At 44.6% G+C, this 19,795-nt stretch overlaps 1 protein-coding gene across 1 annotated transcript in view; it reads left to right on the top strand.

The window, feature by feature from the left end:
• COLEC12 (collectin subfamily member 12) overlaps nucleotides 1-19,795 on the top strand; it is a 203,938-nt gene that overhangs the window by 163,585 nt on the left and 20,558 nt on the right. The window contains exons 5-7 of the mRNA XM_073679131.1: nucleotides 1,187-2,233; nucleotides 10,257-10,760; nucleotides 14,130-14,266. Coding sequence (XP_073535232.1) covers nucleotides 1,187-2,233; nucleotides 10,257-10,760; nucleotides 14,130-14,266 — 1,688 coding nt within the window. The remainder of the gene's footprint in view (nucleotides 1-1,186; nucleotides 2,234-10,256; nucleotides 10,761-14,129; nucleotides 14,267-19,795) is intronic.

Genomic DNA, 19,795 nt, shown 5'->3' on the forward strand with positions numbered 1-19,795 from the left:
TTCTGACCTATTCAGTCCTTAGACTCAGAACTTGCCTGGAAGAACGTGCACTTTCTTTTTCCTTTTTATGTGCCATTATGGATAATTATATACAGTTTGTCTCTACCACCTATGCTTTTCAATTACTTGATAAAGCATTTAACTTTTTATGAATACAAAGAAGAGTACTGGCTATTTTCGTGGATTTACAGTCTTCCATCCCTACTTAAAAATCTTCAAACTCTCCATCCCATCACATCACAATGGTTCTGAAGGGAAGAAATTAATTGTTTGGCAGATTTCCTAAACTGGAAAGATGTTGTTCATCAGTGGTTTTCACAACTCTCTATCAATTTGCAAGAAAAAAGAAGGGTACCCAACATTTATTTTGTTTTTAAGGTTTACATAACATTATCTTTTTATGCCTACCCCCTCAGTTTAGGTCTAAAGCCATGATTAAGAACAGTCACAAAGTTTAAGAAGTGTGTAATTTTTGACTCACAATTTTAATGTAAATGTACACCACCCATGTAGCATGTTAACATGGAGTATTTTTATGCTAATTTTTGTGCATATTCTGTGCAAAAATCCATGTACAAACCACTCTTAAAAAGCCTCCTCTTGTTTGCTGACATGTCACTTATTTTAGCGGACTCTTGTCAAGAAACTCTAGTTGGTAGTGACATGCAGATTATCCACATTGATTGGCGCCAATCTATGTGCAGACCAGAGGCAGTTCAAACTGCATGCATATCCAAGACAGAAACCATAGAATCAGTCTCAGATTTCTGCCTTAGATTTCAGTGCAAATGTATGCAGTTTTTTTTTCCATTTGCAAAAGCCTCTATGTGTATATCTCTGGTGGATGTAGCTTTATGTTGATCCATTTTTCTATTTTCCTGATTGATTTTTAAATGCAAAAAATACAGACAAGAAAAACAGCAGCTTGGAGTGTATGCAAAAGCTGTTATGTAACTAACCTACTTTTTGCCAAATTTCCTTGTTTCCCATCAATTTGCATAGATTTTCTTGGATGGAGAAATTTGTCTCTGGAGATTTTTTTAAACATGTCATCAGGGTGATTGGAACGCATTTCAGAATGAGTCACTGAAACAAGACCTCAGTTTATGGTAGAAAAGATAAATATATGACAACATGGCCAATTTGAAAGTGTATCACTTCCTAGCATGTGGTATATATTTTGCAGATGATCAAGCTGGAGAAAAGTCAATCAACACTAACACAGAACTCTCCGGTGTGAGATCGGATATCTTAGCCATTCGTCAGCAACTACGTGAGATTACAGAAAAAAGTAGCAGAAACAAAGATACCCTGGAGAAACTACAAGAAGCTGATGGCTTTCTAGATGCAAAACAAAGCCAAATGAAAACCGCCTTAGACACTAACTCTCTGATGATCAATGGAGTCAATCAAACACTACAGGTATATAACAGTTACGTTTCCAGTTTACAGCAGGACACCAGCAGTCTGCAGACAAATCTTCAAAGCCAAATGCAGTCAAGCAACATACTAACTATGAGTATAAGTAACTTAAACTTGACGCAGACTCAGCAAAGGACAGTTATAAGCACTTTACAGAGGTCTGTTGATGATACGAGCCAAGCTATTCAACGTATCAAGAATGATTTTCAAAGCCTTCAACAAGCTGTTCTTCAAACTCGAAAGGATACAGACTGGTTGAAAGAGAGAGTCCAGAATCTACAAAGCATTGCCACAAATAACTCAGTCCTCGTCAAAGCCAACAATGAGACCGTAGAAGAAATGAGCAATCAACTCAACAATCTTGGTATTCAGATTGAAAACATCACTATGACTGCACAATCAAATGAACAAAACCTTAAGGATCTCCAGGATTATCATAAAGAATATGAGAATAGGACAAATGTCAAATTCAACTATTTGGAAGAGCGTTTCCAGAAATTTGAAGAAGATATCGTAGGTATTATTACCAATATAAGTTACACTGCTCATCATCTAAGGACGCTGACAAGTAATCTCAATGATGTAAGAACAACTTGCACCGATACGCTGAGTAAACACACAGAAGATTTAGGTCAGCTGAATAGCTCTATCTCCAATATTCAGCTAGACACATCTTCTCTCAGGGCTCAACAGGATACAATGAGACAAAGGCTAGATAACGAAGTGGCCAATTTATCAATTATCATGGAAGAGATGAAGTTGGTTGATTCAAAGCATGGGCAAATCATAAAGAATTTCACCATATTGCAAGGTAGGATATGGTATACTTAAACATATATTTTTACTTATAAGTTTATGATTATTGGGTTTTAGTTAAAAAAAATGCTGAAATAGTTCTTTGCTAACACACAGGCAATTTTCACTTTTGGAGCTTTTTAAGAGTCTTTTTGATTATATATTTAGTTTAGCAATGCAGTAAATATATTGAGAACATATACAGTGAGCAGCTGGTGAAGAAGAAACCATAAGCTATAGATTAACTGTTCCATAGTGCCATCTTTATATGAAGAACAAGTCTGAAAGTGAATGTATAAATCTAACACTGGTGGTTTGTTAGTTTCTAAGAATGTTAACATAAATAGAAATGTAAATTACAGCATTTCTAATTTACTGTGTTGACTAAATCGGGTAATCCATCTACAGACATTTATGGTATATGGGATATCCGTATGGAGGTCCACCTGGAATGTCAGCACAATTTTGTAATGTAAAAACATGGCTGTAATGGTGCTGTGCTACTGATTACATTGATACCTCTGGTGAAGAAATCGGCTTTTTTGTTGTTCTTTAATCAACATTTGAAGTTTTCTGCTAATTAGATTTTGGTGCACAGGGGCCGGACTGTACACTGAAGCGTCTCCTCCCTGTCTGTGATTCCCAGACAACCCCGCCTGCCTCCGGTGTGTGAATGGTAGATCACTGCTTTTTAAGTTACCTGTCTCCTATGTTTGAAATCTCACCCAGCTCTGACATTGCAATGGGTGGCGCTTGCACAGATTGAGTTGTCGGCCCAATAATATCTTTTAGAGATGACTGTGCTTGCGCCGCCCAAAGCAATGACAGCACCATTTTATTGCACAGCAGCCAGTTACTCAGTCTGCACAAGATTTCAAACAAAATGGGCAGGTCACTGAAAAAGCAGTTGCCCACATGGGGCTTTTCTATACACTTATATCAAATTGATACAGATATAGTAATATAATTTATATAAATAATATAAGTAATAAAGCAGCATACAGTAGGCCTAAAGTTAGAGACAACTGTGCCAAAAACATGTATCCCCTGCAGTCCTAATATATATCATGCCCTCTGTAGCAGGCAACAAGGCAACAAAATGTAAATAACATCAGGCTGAATATAAAAAACTAAAAAAAAAAAATCACAAAAACTAAAGTAAATATAAACATGACACCACAGAGGGATAAAGTGAAGACATATGTTACACACACGCCGCTAGGTTCAGATAGGGGCGAGACAGGTTACATGAATTCTTTGGAATCCTGGGGGAACCGTTACTCAGAGCAACCATAGACCATGTGCTGCAGCTTCTCTCAGGCACACAGGGGTATTGACCCTCAGGCACAGACACGTAGCTTGTTTCACTTGCTGACCAGACACACTTGACAAGAGTCCTCATAAACAGTAGAACAGTAGCATTTAATAAGAAGCCGCCAAGCCAGTGCAAGTTAAGTCTTTTGAGCAACAGGCTCCAGTGACAAACAGTACAGTTTCCTTAGCAGCACAGCAGTTCACAGTCTTCCCAGTAGTACAAGACAGCACAGTTCTAATGCAAAGGCACATTAATGAACACAGCATTCTTTTCAGCACAGTGAGATGGAGGCGAGGGGGAGGGTTTGCTGAGGGAGATGATCCCTGTGACACCATTTCTTCCAGTCCTTATCTTTATGCCTGACAATACTCTGCACTGCTTGTTCAGGAACTCTATCTGACCTGTGCTTAGCTTCACTCCTGACTTGAATCCTTTTCACTTGCAGGGGCGCTTCTGTGAGATACAGAACACACACACCACCTTTCTCTTCAGCTCCAGCCAGACAGTAAACAACTTCCCCACAATCCCCCTGGGGCTCAGCTAAAACACTCCCCCTCTCCTGTGACTGTGTTAACCCCTATAGTTGCTGGATGCTTTTAAAGCACCAGCACTACTTCTGCATGTCACACATAACCATAGCAGAAACCATTCCGCTTAAATGCAAATGCCAGCAGTGTTTAAAGCACCACTCCAGTGTTTTTTTATTACAGCACTGGACTAGAGCTTTAAATCTAAGTCCCCTGTCTTATACTTACCCTGCGGGTCATCTGTTATCACCTGCTACTCCCGTCGGTCTCCCACAGATTGAGACCTGCCCGGTGTTTCATGGAGCGAGCTGGAGGTCACAACTCAACACAATTCTATGAGAGCCTCGTTCTGGCTTGCATTTAGGTCGAGTGGCCTGTCACATGACTAAATGACGTCATGGAAGGTCCTTTTAGACCATCGCGAGCTGCCAGGGAGCCTGGACGCATTGCTAAGGAGACCGGGGGCCATCAGAAGGTAAGTATAATGTTTATTTTTTATTTTAAAATCTTTTTTCTTTCAGGTACTATGGTACCCGGGTCTGGAGGAGAGTCTCCTTTTCTCCAGACCTGGGTACCATCCGCACATTGAATCGCTTAATATCCTCATGTGCACATGTAGTCATGCGGATATTAAGCAATTGAATGCAAGTCAATGGCGGCAAAAACGCCAAGCTTACGCAAAATAATTGGTAGTGCTGCAGATTTTTCCGCAATGATAATCCGCAGCAGATATTTCCGCAGCATGTGTACAGCACATGCGGATTATCATTGGGGAACATTGCAGACCTTCTACCAAGCGTTTTTTAAGCGTTTCTGCAGCGGAATTGCCACTGCGGAAACGTTTAAAAAACGCATAGTGGGCACACAGCCTTAGAGCCCTCCTCGTGGTTGGACTACACTGCTTTTATGGTCCTTCCTGGCCAAGCAGTTCCATAATTATTCCACGCCCACCATAAGTTGTTGTGTGGTTTCTCCATGGCTCTGCTTCTGTTAGTAAAATTTCTTGCGCAGATCAGGGGCTGTAGCAGTGTCACCATAAAAAGTCTGTAATCATTGTAATACGGCCTCCAAGATACTGTTCCAGTGGTGATACAAACACAGCATTGAAAGTATCTCCCCTCAAAGGGTACAAAATCAGGTCAGCCTGACAGGACTCTGTGACTTGGCAGAAAGGATCCATTGTTTGTTTATGCTCAGTCCACTCTATCAGCAGAATATTTTGTCCATTAAAGGGAACCTGTCAGCAGATTTTCCCAATATAAATCGAAGCCACCACCTTTAACTCCTTTTGCACCACAGTCCAGCAATCCGTATATAAGTCCCCAATTCACCCTGCATATTCGAAAAATATCTTTTAGAATTCTCCCAAATCATATGCTAATTGGCGCTGTCTGTCCAACGGGCATTGTGAGCCTTTGCTTGGTGCCTCCTCTTTCCTCACAATTGCGGTCTCCTGCCTTGATTGATGTGGATGAATGGGCATTGTTAGCCTTTGCTTGGTGCCTCCTCTTTCCTCACAATTGCGGTCTCCTGCCTTGATTGATGTGGATGAATGGGCATTGTTAGCCTTTGCTTGGTGCCTCCTCTTTCCTCACAATTGCGGTCTCCTGCCTTGATTGATGTGGATGAATGGGCATTGTTAGCCTTTGCTTGGTGCCTCCTCTTTCCTCACAATTGCAGTCTCCTGCCTTGATTGATGTGGATGACGCGTCCTGTGTCATCCACACAGTGCAGCAGATCTCAGCTGAAGTATAGGTCTGCACAGGTGCACTTTGCTCTCCTTCTATGGGCGCATGGACATTACAGGACTTTGTTCTGCCCTCAGTAGAGAAGAGCAGAGTGTGCCAGTGCAGGGCTGCTTCAATCAAGGCAGGAGACCGCAATCTTGAGGATAGCGGAGGCATCGAGCAAAGACCAACAATGCCCATAGAACAGGACCATTCCAATTAGCATACGGTTTGGGAGAATTAGAAAAAGCATTTTTTTGGATATGCAGCAGGAGTTGGGGGCTTATATAAAGATTGTTCGAGTGCAGGCAAGAGAAGATAAAGGTCGTGGCTTTAGTTTTTATTGGGAAAACCTGCTGACAGGTTCCCTTTAAACTTTAGAAGATTTGCTAGTACTGAAGCCACAGAACAGATCACAGTGTGGAGGGTATAAGCTTCAAAACTGCTTGTTGCTTCCGTCACTGCAATGATACCTACCAAAATGTAGAGGGTCACTTCTGTTCAAACGTCTCACAGTAAAGCACTATAGCAGTACAAACTTTTCTTTATTGGCAGGTGAGCTTGCAATCTAGTGGCAATTTCGTCACTTTGTATATTATTCTTTACAGTTACATTCAGTTGGACATGGGTTTTATACAATCCCTCAGCAATCCAGCAAGTCAAGTGTAGATGTCGCATCATCATCATGACATTTACTTGCAATATTCACTGTATCTATTTATCTGATGCCACTTCCTTTTGTTATCTTCCATTGGAAGGGTTCAGGTAACTCAGGTCACTCACTTTCTGCCCGCACCTCGCCAGCAGAAACTGCAGACATAGGCACAGGACATACTGACTGACAACTGACAGGATAATAGGAAGACATGGAGGTTGCACATAGAGAAGCCACAGACACAGGACATACTGACTGACAACTCACAGGATAATAGGAAGACATGGAGGCCGCACATAGAGAAGCCGCAGACACAGGACATACTGACTGACAACTCACAGGATAATAGGAAGACATGGAGGCTGCACATAGAGAAGCCACAGACACAGGACATACTGACTGACAACTCACAGGATAATAGGAAGACATGGGGGCTGCACATAGAGAAGCCACAGACACAGGACATACTGACTGACAACTGACTGGATAATAGGAAGACATGGAGGCCACACATAGAGAAGCCGCAGACACAGGACATACTGGCTGACAACTGACTGGATAATAGGAAGAAATGGAGGCCACACATAGAGAAGCCGCAGACACAGGACATACTGACTGACAGGATAATAGGAAGACATGGAGGCCGCACATAGAGAAGCCGCAGACACAGGACATACCGACTGACAGGATAATAGGAAGACATGGAGGCCGCAGAGAGAGAAGCCACAGACACAGGACATACTGACTGACAGGATAATAGGAAGACATGGAGGCTGCACATAGAGAAGCCGCAGACACAGGACATACTGGCTGACAACTGACTGGATAATAGGAAGACATGGAGGCCACACATAGAGAAGCCGCAGACACAGGACATACTGACTGACAGGATAATAGGAAGACATGGAGGCCGCACATAGAGAAGCCGCAGACACAGGACATACTGACTGACAGGATAATAGGAAGACATGGAGGCCGCAGAGAGAGAAGCCACAGACACAGGACATACTGACTGACAACTCACAGGATAATAGGAAGACATGGAGGCCGCACATAGAGAAGCCACAGACACCGAACATACTGACTGACAACTCACAGGATAATAGGAAGACATGGAGGCCGCACATAGAGAAGCCGCAGACACAGGACAAACTGACTGACAGGATAATAGGAAGACATGGAGCCGCACATAAAGAAGCCACAGACACAGGAAATACTGACTGACAAGATAATAGGAAGACATGGAGGCCGCACATAGAGAAGCCGCTGACACAGGACAAACTGACTGACAACTCACAGGGTCATAGGAAGACATGGAGGCCGCACATAGAGAAGCCGCAGACACAGGCCAAACTGACTGACAGGATAATAGGAAGACAGAGGCCGCACATAGTGAAGCCGCAGACACAAGACATACTGACTGACAGAATAATAGGAAGACATGGAGGCCGCACATAGATAAACCGCAGACGCAGGACATACTAACTGACAACTCAAAGGACAATAGGAAGACATGGAGGCCGCACATAGAGAAGCCGCAGACACAGGACATACTGACTGACCACTGACAGAATAAAATAGAGACCGCACAAAGAGAAGCTGCAGGCACATGACATACTGAATTACAGGAGAATAGGAAGACAAGGAGGCTGCACATAGAGAAGCCGCTGACACAGGACTTACTGACTGACAGGATAATAGGAAGACATGGAGGCCGCACATAGAGAAGCTGCAGACACAGGACATACTGACTGACAGGAAAATAGGAAGACATATAGGCCGCACATAGAGAAGATGCAGAAACAGGACACATTGACTGACAGGATAATAGGAAGACATGGAGGCCGCACATAGAGAAGCCACAGACACAGGACATACTGACTGACAACTGACAAGATAATAGGAAGACATGGAAACCGCACATAGAGAAGCCACAGACACATAATATCCTGACTGACAACTCACAGGATAATAGGAAGACATGGAGGCCGCACATAGAGAAGCTGCAGACACAGGTCATACTGACTGACAACTGACAGGATAATAGGAAGACATGGAGGCCGCACGTAGAGAAGCCACAGACACAAGACATACTGACTGACAACTGACAGGATAATAGGAAGACATGGAGGCCGCACATAGAGAAGCCACAGACACAGGACATACTGACTGACAGGATAATAGGAAGACATGGAGGCAGCACATAGGGAAGCCGCAGACACAGGACATGCTGACTGACAACTGATTGGATAATAGGAAGACATGGAGGCTGCACATAGAGAAGTCACAGACACTGGACATACTGACTGACAACTCACAGGATAATAGGAAGACATGGAGGCTGCACATAGAGAAGCCACAGACACTGGACATACTGACTGACAGGATAATAGGAAGACATGGAGGCTGCACATAAAGAAGCCACAGACACAGGAGATACTGAATGACAACTCACAGGATAATAGGAAGACATGGAGGCCGCACATAGAGAAGCCACATAAACAGGACCTACTGACTGACAACTGACAGGATAATAGGAAGACATGGAGGCTGTACATAGAGAAGCCACAGACACAGGACATACTGACTGACAGGATAATAGGAAGACATGGAGGCCGCACATAGAGAAGCCGCAGACGCATGACATACTCATTGACAACTGACAGGATAATAGGAAGACATGGAGGCCGCACATAGAGAAGCTGCAGACACAGGACATACTGACTGAAAACTGACAGGATAATAGGAAGACATGGAGGCTGCACATAGAGAAACCACAGACACAGGACATACTGACTGACTGACAGGATATTAGGAAGACAAGAAGGACAAGACAAACAAGAGCCACATCCATTCACCCATGCTTATCTCCCCAAGAAGAATGTACTGACGTGTTATGCTTATGGAAAAATAGTGGCGGTTACACTTCACTATGAGATACACAAGGGATTTGGTTCTCTCATTGATCTGCAAACTCACAGTTTGAGTTGAGGAGCACAATTCTGTGAGCACATGGTCCTTTGCCCTAGGAAATCATAGCAGGTTACAGGTGGCTATAATCTAGCACTCCATACCAGTCCTAATGTATTGCTCTCAGGCCCCTCTCACTATAAAAATGGAAGACTTCCGCCATCATCCTACTAGGCCTCATGATCAGCAATGCTTGGGCGAGCCCTCACTACGTGCCAGTTTACCGGTGCAGGGATTATAGCAGTCTTATCTAATTGTCCGAAGACACGCTTTCTACATCACCGCTCAGGCATTTTCTACAAAGGGCCTGAGGCAGTAGCCTCCAGCATCATGGCATCATGGCCATTTCACCTAAGCACTATGTCAACTACCTAATAGGAGACTACTATATTGCTTTTTAAGAAGAAACACCATGTTACTATAACGACAGATACATAAAATATAATAAAACATCATAATGTAACTGGTGTAATCTATACAAATCAAAATTATCAACAGATCGTCTATAGAAGTAGGCAGGATACTTGAAGTTTGTTCCTTTGGTGGGTCAAATCATGTATATATAATTTGAAGAAAAGTCTAACATAAATTATGGTTCCAACACAAGAACTGAGATTTTAGAATAATGGCCTAAGTGGTAAAACCATCTTTACATGCTTGCAGCTATGGTTTTATATGTCATTAAAGATAATTACGATTTTTGTGTTACTAACCCCATATATAAAAAGTTCCATTAATACCCTTTAGCCACGTACAACAGCAGAGTAAATGAGTAAATCCTTTAGAGCATTATGTATCTGACCATTTATAGAATATTGTTAATACCTTTTTTTGAATTATTACAGGGCCACCAGGTCCTAGGGGACCAAAAGGTGAAAGAGGACCCCTTGGACCCATGGGACCAATTGGACCAAAGGGACAGACAGGGGATACTGGGATAACAGGTTTTCCAGGACCTGCAGGTGAAAAGGGCCTCCCTGGAGCAATTGGCCCTCCAGGAGAAAAAGGATCAAGAGGCTCAAAGGGCCCACAAGGAAATAAAGGGCAAAGGGGGTCACCAGGAAAAAGTGGTGAACCAGGACCTAAAGGCGATCCAGGTTTACCAGGACCTCCTGGGACAAACGGACTTGCAGGGCCCCCTGGCCCAACAGGCCCACAAGGAATTAAAGGGATCATTGGTGAACCTGGCATTCCTGGTATTAGGGGGGCACCTGGCCCACCTGGCATACCTGGATTACCAGGTTTGATAGGGCCTAGAGGACCACCTGGACCTCCTGGAGATGTTGCAAGATCTCTATCATTACATGACGTTGCCACATCCGAACTTGAAATATACCCTTCAGTGTCAGGTAAGTGAAAAGCAATCATAGTCAAATATTTACAAATCTACATATCATGTTGGTGAAGTAGCAAATGCTTTTTATCCTATCTGTAAGCGTATTGTAAAGTAGGCGGATGTAGATAAAACAAACTTCCACTAGAGTTTTAGCCATGTTTCTGATGAGTGTGTCAGCACAGATCTATTTCCAGGTGAGAACAGTGACTTTCTTGCATATCTGTCTCAGTGTATGGTTTTTAAGGCCCTTAAACAAATTAAAGTCAAACCTTCCAACTTTGCCAGGGCCAACTAATTATCTTATGTGTATGGATCCTGAATCTCCCCTGACATCATCTTTATGGAGATTTATCAGCCAAATGAGTGTCCTGACAACAGCTATTTAAAGGGAACCTGTCAGCTGATACATTCTGCCCAAATCGTGGGCAGTATGTATCAGGTACTGGCTGTACAATCACAGCCATGTATGTTTGTCTCGGAAAACTCTTCGACATGCTATTAATAGCTGGGGACAGAGCTGCACTATTAACTAGTCGTATAGGCGGGTCCCCGGCGGCTTCTCCCCACCCGCTGACAATGACTGACAAACCTCTGCCTGCGTGTGCATATAGTCAGAGACATCATCATTATCATTATGGTTTTCCCTGATGAAGAGGTATGATCACCTCGAAACGTGTTGACAAATAAAACCGCATCCATACCGCATCTGGTCTCCTATTGTATACTGGATTCTCGGCAGCGCAGTTTTACATCCACTTTCATCTCCTAGTTTGCTTACTATCTGGTGGATCTGCAGCAGCCGTATTTACTTATAAGACTTTCACAACCCGCCCCCTTCCAGGTGAGCAAATCCCGTTTTACTTTCTCTTTTGTAATCCGGAAAAGACACTACTGCGCTTATTGTCATTCCAGTTTTTATCTACACACATGCATGCATGTATAGTCAGAGACTTGTCAGTCACTGTCAGCGGAGAAGCCGCCGGGGACCCGCCTGTATGACTAGTGCACAGTGCAGCTATTAAAGTATATTAAAACATACACGGCTGGGATTCTACAGCCAATGGCTGATACATGCTGTCCACAGTTTGGGTAGTATGTATCACCTGTCAGTTTCCCTTTTAAGGTGCATGTGCAGAATGCTTGTTTGGTGTTTGTTTTTTTTTTGTTTTTTTTTTAATTGACTGTTCTGATACGAAAAAAATCTAAAAATATTCTAACTGTTGCAGTAGCTACAGGCGTAGTCGCAGTAGGATAATTCACACTGAATTCTGAAGCTGACTTTTCAGCTTTGTAGCATAGAATCAGGCTATGTTCACAGGTTGCGTTTTTTCAGTAATTCAAAGCACCCCTCTATGTTGTCTATGCAAGACAATACAAGAAAGGAAATCTGTGTCCCAAAGGGAAAAGAAAGAGCTACACATTAGTTCTCTTCTACACTAAATTAATACAACTAAAATCCTATAATAACAAGAACTGGATAAAGAACAATGAGAAGATTTTTTTAATTCAATTATATGGACTTTGCACAGCAAAATATTATAAATCCTCTCCTAAATCTCAGCTGTGGTATAATCTACATTGAGGAAAAGTAGAGGTAGTCATATACCATAGATATAGGGTATGATCACACAGGACATTTTTGTAGTGGGTTTTTGTGTGCATGAAAAAGGTAGGTAGTGGCAGGAAAATGCTGCGTACATTATGAGCGTTTTTTCATGCTTTTTTTCATGCTTTTTTTTTAGTTGCATTTGACGCACCCCTGGGCCTGTGTCGCACAGCGTTGCGCATGCAGGAGCTTACCCGGAGCCGGATCTGTTGAGGGTTGTAGTCTCGTGGCGGTGACCCGGTCCGTGCCCAGTGAGACTAAGTGGCGTTGTATTAGCGGTAGATGTTGGACAACTACGCCACCCGTTGAATGCAGCGAAGGAGCTGCCGCTGCAGGGCAGACCGCTGAGGCCGGTGGTAGGATTGTGCAGCGTGATAGTATCACCCCCAACGGGAGGGGTATGGCCTCAGGGCAGCCGACGTGGATGATGGGGGTAGCAGGAATCACTCAGAGACGATGCGGTGTAGTTCAGGGTCTTTACTGGTGATAAAGATAGACCCTCCCGGAGTACTGGCTAGCGATCGGGGCCTGGTCAGTCCTTGAGCAGATGGGATCTCCCCTGGCCAGGCGGAGTTGTAGGCCTCCCAAACTGACTGTACTCTTCTGGCTACCTTGCTAGAGGCGGGTATAAGTAGCCCACGTCCCTGAGTGTACCGTGTGGTGCTCACCCGTATGGCCGGTGACTCGGGGCCTTCTAGTGGCGTCCGCTCCACGACGGCGGTGCTGGTCCCACGCGTGTGACCGTGCCTTCGGGTTTCTTGGCCAGAGGACCTGAAATCCCCTGCCGGGCGGTTTCTGCTGCTGGGTAAAGATTAGTCCCCACAGCCTCGGACTCCGGGTCCGGTGATAGCTTCTCAGTCAGGGCGAGCTCTGCAGCTGCCAGCCCCTGACTCCTTATAGCACTGCTCCCACAGAGCTCCTGATGTTCTTTTCCTATATCTGCTGCTCTTCTCTGTCTCTACTTCTTCTCTACTCACTAACCCTGCCTCAGCCCTAGGTTTATATAGGGGAAGTTCTTCCCCTCCCAGGACTGGGCAGGAGGTGTGGCATGCACAGGATCCCTGACCAAGAGACCTCCCACCTGCTCTCAGACATAACATTGCCGTTACTGTGGAAACCAGACCCCTGGGGTGCCACACATTTTTTAAGCATTCATTTGAGTGGGTTAAAAACGTTGCAAACCGCTAATTGACATGTTGCAGATTTGAAAAACGAATTGATGGTTTAAAAATGCAAAGAAAAAAAACGCCACAGACTGTAAAATGCTGTATTTTTGGCACATGAATAAACACTGCAAACACTGAAAGTGTGAACAAGCCCATATGCTGGCTTACAGCTGTTTCCCGAACTCCTTAATAAACATACCCTCTTGGACTTGCTGAGTGCACATGTTTTTTTCCATAGGGACTCGGGAGACAATTGTCAGACACTTCTAGCATTGCTTGTAATTTGGGAAAAAAATTACTGACCAAATCAACATTCCCACATTTGTTTGATCTGACAGCAGATGTCTTCAGACAGTTGAGCTCCACAAAAAATGGCCAGATTATGGAGCAGTCTGTATCGTTTCAAAATTCATACATTGTGTGCTGTTGAGCGCTGTTATGGCTCAGATAGGTTGTAGAATATTACAGCCATACTTATTGACTCTCCTACGCAGAGATATAACTACTGTATAGTACTGAGTGGCCCGCAAAATGTATCTGTACAGTCTATGTAAGTGGAAAATGTTCCAACCAGTTACATATCGATAAAAAGATTTTGTGTTCATTTTAGGGTGCCCAAATGAATGGAGAAATTTTACTGACAAATGCTACTATTTTTCAAGTGGAAGAGATACTTTTGAAGATGCTGAAATGTCCTGTGAATTAAAAGGAGCCAAGATGGTTATCATAGAAAGCAAAGATGAGCAAGTAAGTGCTGTTGTGGGATGGAGAAAAAAAAGAAAATATCCTATTCGTTCAATAAGTATAGTAGATAATAGTAATTACTCCATTACTCCACCTGAAGCCATGATGTCAGTCTCTGGCAGCCAGCAGTTAAGTCTCTCTACACCCTGACGCGTTTCACCGCGACCTGCGATAGTATATCTACTATACTATGTTTGCTTAGAATGGATATCCCTTGATTGGTACTATTTAGTGGACACACTTCTATGTAGTCAATAGTGTTGAGCGAACATGCTCGACACTGCTCGATACTCGCCCGAGCATCACGCTACTCGGGATGTTCGGCGAGCACCGAGCATTTCCGGGTTACTCGGGCGGGAGCTCGGGTCTCCGCCCTGCATGTTTGGCGCTCTTTACAGAGCCAATGAACATGCAGGGATTGCCAGCCAGTCACTGTAATGCCGCAGCCATGTTGTTTGTGGGCATTACAGTGATTGGCTGGCCGCACAGCGTCACCTCAAGTATTTAAAACCGGGCGCCGCCATCTTGGACACAGTCGCTCCGGATCAGACAGTGTAAGGACAGCGCTGCTGATTTAGGGAGAGATATATCCTGCAAAATAGTTAGTGTAGGGTCTGTAAAGGCTGCCAGATCAAACAAACAGTCCTTCTCAGGACTAATATCCATCCCAGGTATATCAGGCAGGCAGGCAGGCTGTATAGGAGACGCAGTGGTTATACCAGCAAACGCTGCATTACAGTCCTGTGTGCTGCTCCTGTTGCTGAAATTGCTGGACTTAGCTCCAGGTCCCGGGGGCCAGGAAAAATTCTTTTTTTTAATCTAAATCCTCTTTTTTTTTTCCTCCTTCACAATGTACAAATACCCATCTTATTAACCTTTTGGTGCCCCCCCCCCCCCCCAAAAAAAAAGTGTGCCTCTGATTTTTCAGACACAAATATATCGGTTGAAAATAGTCTGGTGTAGGCCAGAGAGACAGAAGTGTGCTTTTGCTGTTCCACGGTAAAAAATCTCTATTATCCTGCTTTTTGCATTTTTTGCTGTAAAAAAAAAATAATAGTGTCTCCCTGATTTTTTCAGACACAAATATATCTGTTGAAAATAGTCTGGTGTAGGCCCGAGAAATACAAGTGTGGTTTTGCAGTTCCACGGTACAAACCTCTGTATTATCCACTTTTGGGCCGTTTGTATCTAAAAAAAACCAGTTTGAGTGTGTCGCTCACTGTTCAGCCGCAAATATATATATATTTTAAAAAGGCTGGTATACACCAGTAAATTATTACTGTGGTTTTGATGTTCCACGGTAAAACATCTCTATTATCCTGTTTTTGGCATTTTTTGCTGTATAAAAATAATAATAGTGTCTCCCTGATTTTTCAGACACAAATATATCTGTTGAAAATAGTCTGGTGTAGGCCAGAGAGACAGAAGTGTGCTTTTGCTGTTCCACGGTAAAAAATCTCTATTATCCTGCTTTTTGCATTTTTTGTTGTAAAAAAAAAAAAATAGTGTCTCCCTGATTTTTCAGACACAAATATATCTGTTGAAAATAGTCTGGTGTAGGCCCGAGAAATACAAGTGTAGTTTTGCAGTTCCACGGTACAAACCTCTGTATTATCCACTTTTGGGCCATTTGTATCTAAAAAAAACAGTTTGAGTGTGTCGCTCACTGTTCAGCCGCAAATATATATATATATATTTTAAAAAGCCTGGTATACACCAGTAAATTATTACTGTGGTTTTGATGTTCCACGGTAAAACATCTCTATTATCCTGTTTTTGGCATTTTTTGCTGTATAAAAATAATAATAGTGTCTCCCTGATTTTTCAGACACAAATATATCTGTTGAAAATAGTCTGGTGTAGGCCAGAGAGACAGAAGTGTGCTTTTGCTGTTCCACGGTAAAAAATCTCTATTATCCTGCTTTTTGCATTTTTTGCTGTAAAAAAAAAAAAAAAATAGTGTCTCCCTGATTTTTCAGACACAAATATATCTGTTGAAAATAGTCTGGTGTAGGCCCGAGAAATACTAGTGTGGTTTTGCAGTTCCACGGTACAAACCTCTGTATTATCCACTTTTGGGCCATTTGTATCTAAAAAAAAACAGTTTGAGTGTGTCGCTCACTGTTCAGCCGCAAATATATATATATTTTAAAAAGCCTGGTATACACCAGTAAATTATAACTGTGGTTTTGCTGTTCCACGGTAAAAAATCTCTATTATTCAGGTTTTGGTAGTTTTTTCCGTAAAGAAAAACAGTAGTGTCTCCTGACTGTTGTGACACAAAAATATATCTGTTGAAAATAGTCTTGTGTAGGCCCGACATCCCAGTGTGGTTTCGCAGTTCCACGGGTCAAATCGCTGTACTATCCAGTTTTGGGCCTTTGGTATCTAAAAAAAAAGCAGTTTGAGTGTGTCGCTCACTGTTCAGCCGCAAATATCTCTATTTTAAAAAGTGTGGTATACCCCAGTAAACAATAACTGTGGTTTTCCTCTTCCACGGTTCTAATCTACTCTTTATTACCCTTTTTCCATTGATAGTGCAAGTGTAAGCTATTTTACTTCATTTACAATGGGCAAGGCGCGTGGCAAGGGACGTGGAAGTGGACGTTCTGGTGATGGTTCGTGCAGAGGACGGGGGCCGTGGCCAAGGTGAAAATGTGCCACAACCAACAGCCACATCTTCTCGCTCCCACTTCTTGACCGAATTACTAGGGAAGCACAGAACAACACCAGTATTGAGAACTGATCAGTGTGAGCAGGTTATTAATTGGATAGCAGACAATACTTCCAGTTACCTGGGCACCACCACCTCCGGTCTGTCTTCCACATGGTCAACTCTTAGTAGCCGTGAGTCTCGACCGCATACTCCTCCTCACCCTGATGCTCCTTCCTCCCACCATGCCGAGTGTCGTCAGACAGCAAGTGATCCCACACTTGGACACTCTGAAGAGCTGTTCACTGGTCCATTTCCATATTTGGGCCCCTCGCCTGATACGCTTGAAGTGGTGGAAGAGGAGATCCCATGTTGCGATGCCCAAATATTTGAACAGCCACGGCCACAGGAAGTCGACGTTGGCAATCTGTCACAAGAGGTGGACGATGACGAGACACAATTGCCAGGAAGTGAGGAGGAGGATCGTGGTGCGCAAGTGGAAGAGGAGGAGGTAGTGGATGATCTAGTAAATGACCCAACGTGGAAGGAGGACATGCAGAGTGAGGCCAGCAGCACACAGGGGGAGGGAGGCAGAGTACCCCAACAGGCAGGAAGAAGCAGTGTGGTGGCCGCAGACAGAAGGCAGGCAACCGTTCCCCGTAACACCAACACAGGGACGTTGCCAGTACAAGCGGTAGGTCTTCCAGAGTCTAGAATTTTTTTAAAGACTCTGCTGATAACCCCAAAAAGGCCATATGTTCCACCTGCCATGCCAGCATCAGCAGGGGTGACAAAACTACCAGCCTGACCACCACCAGCATGATCAGGCACATGGCAGCAAAGCACCCGACTTTGTGGGGCGAAACCCAGGGTCCACAACCAGTGTCAGCGGGTGTCACCACTGCTTCTTCCACTGTTGTGCGTGCAATAGAACCCCCTGTTGTGTGTGCAAGGCAATCCCCTGTCCATACTGCATGTAAAGATGCCCCCTTCTCTCAGTCTTCACTTGTTATGGCAGTTTCTCAAGAAACAGCATCAATGTCCACGTCCACGTCCCACCGCAGCGTTCAATTGTCCATATCCCAGACCTTTGAACGAAAGCGGAAATTCGCAGCTAACGCCCCACAGGCCACAGTCCTAAATTCGCACATTTCACGACTGCTTGCATTGGAAATGCTGACTTTTAGGCTGGTGGAGACGGAATCCTTCTGCAATCTTATGGCGGTGGCCGTCCCTCGGTACTCGGTCCCCAGCCGACACTATTTTGCCCGGTGTGCCATCCCCGCACTACACAAGCACGTGTCCCAAAGCATCTGCCGTGCCCTCAACAACGCAGTTACTGGGAGAGTCCACCTGACAACGGACACGTGGACAAGTGCTTGTGGCCAGGGACGGTACATCTCTCTGACGGCACACTGGGTAAACATAGTGGAAGCCGGGACCCAGTCGGACCTTGGGACGGAACACATCCTCCCCACACCGAGGATTGCGGGCCCTATGTCAGTCAGAGTTGCCCCCACAGTGTACAGCTCCTGCGCATCATCCTCCTCCTCCTCCTCATGTTCAGCCTCCATCTCAGATATCACCACATCAGTTACAAGCTGGAAGCATTGCAGTACTGCCTCCGCCAAGCGGCAACAGGCTGTGCTGAAACTCATAAGCTTAGGTGATAAACCTCACACTGCTTGTGAGTTGTGGACAGCTGTGAAAGAGCAGGCAGATCTGTGGCTGAGACCGCTGAACCTACATCCCAGCATGGTCGTGTGTGACAATGGCCGTAACCTGGTGGCGGCTCTGAGGCGAGGTGAGATCACACACGTACCATGCCTGGCTCATGTGCTTAACCTCATGGTTCAGCGGTTTTTTAAATCGTACCCTGAGTTGCCAGATCTGCTTGTGAAAGTACGCCGCCTGTCAGCTCATTTTCGCAAGTCGGCTACAGCTTCCGCCGCCCTTGCTGTGTTGCAGCAGCGTTTGCAGCTTCCGGCACACCGAATGGTGTGTGATGTCCCCATACGTTGGAACTCTACCCTCCACATGTTGCAAAGGATTTGTGAGCAGAAGAGAGCAGTTGTGGAGTACCAGCTGCAACAAGGCCGTCGATATTCAGGTCAGACTCCACACATAAGACCTCAGGAGTGGACCTGGATGTCTGACATATGTACCATCCTGACAAACTTTGAGGAGGCCACCAAGATGGTGAGTGGCGATGACGCCATCATTAGTGTCAGCATCCCACTTGTCTGTCTTTTGCAACGCTCTCTGCAGAGAATTAAAGAGGAGGCATTGCAGCCAGATTATGATGAGATGGATCAAGAAGCCGTAGCGGGCGATTACACACAGCCCAGCCTCATCTCATCCCAACGTGCATTGGGGGACAATGAGGGAGAGGAGGAGGAGGAAGAACAGGAGCTGCTATCATGCGTTGTAGACGGTAGTACCTGTACAAGTGTCATACCGTCGGTTCAGCGTGGGTGGCCTGAGGACAGGGGGAAGGAGGAAGAGGAGGAGGAGGAGGAGAGCATGGTCAGTCGTCATCTTGGTGAGGACACGGAAATTTTGCCCGTTACCAGTCTGGCACGCATGGCTGACTTTATGTTACGCTGCCTTAACCGTGACCCTCGCGTTGTCAAAATGTTGGGTGACAGTCATTACTGGTTGGTGACACTTGTAGACCCCCGCTACAAGGAGAACTTTCACTCTCTTATTCCTGAGGTGGAGAGGTCTACAAAAATGGGGCAATACCAGAAGGCCCTTGCTGCAGAACTCTTAAAAAAATTCCCATCTGAACACGCTAGCGGCAGAGGTCACAGTTCGTTGCCCAACCAAGGCGTACAGGCGAGAGAGATGCAACTCCAATCCAGCAGAGGCAGGGGAAC

Source organism: Phyllobates terribilis, unplaced genomic scaffold, assembly GCF_046119375.1.
Source record: "Phyllobates terribilis strain yellow unplaced genomic scaffold, ASM4611937v1 Scaffold_4__5_contigs__length_816908805, whole genome shotgun sequence".
In the NCBI taxonomy this organism is placed as follows: Eukaryota; Metazoa; Chordata; class Amphibia; order Anura; family Dendrobatidae; genus Phyllobates; species Phyllobates terribilis.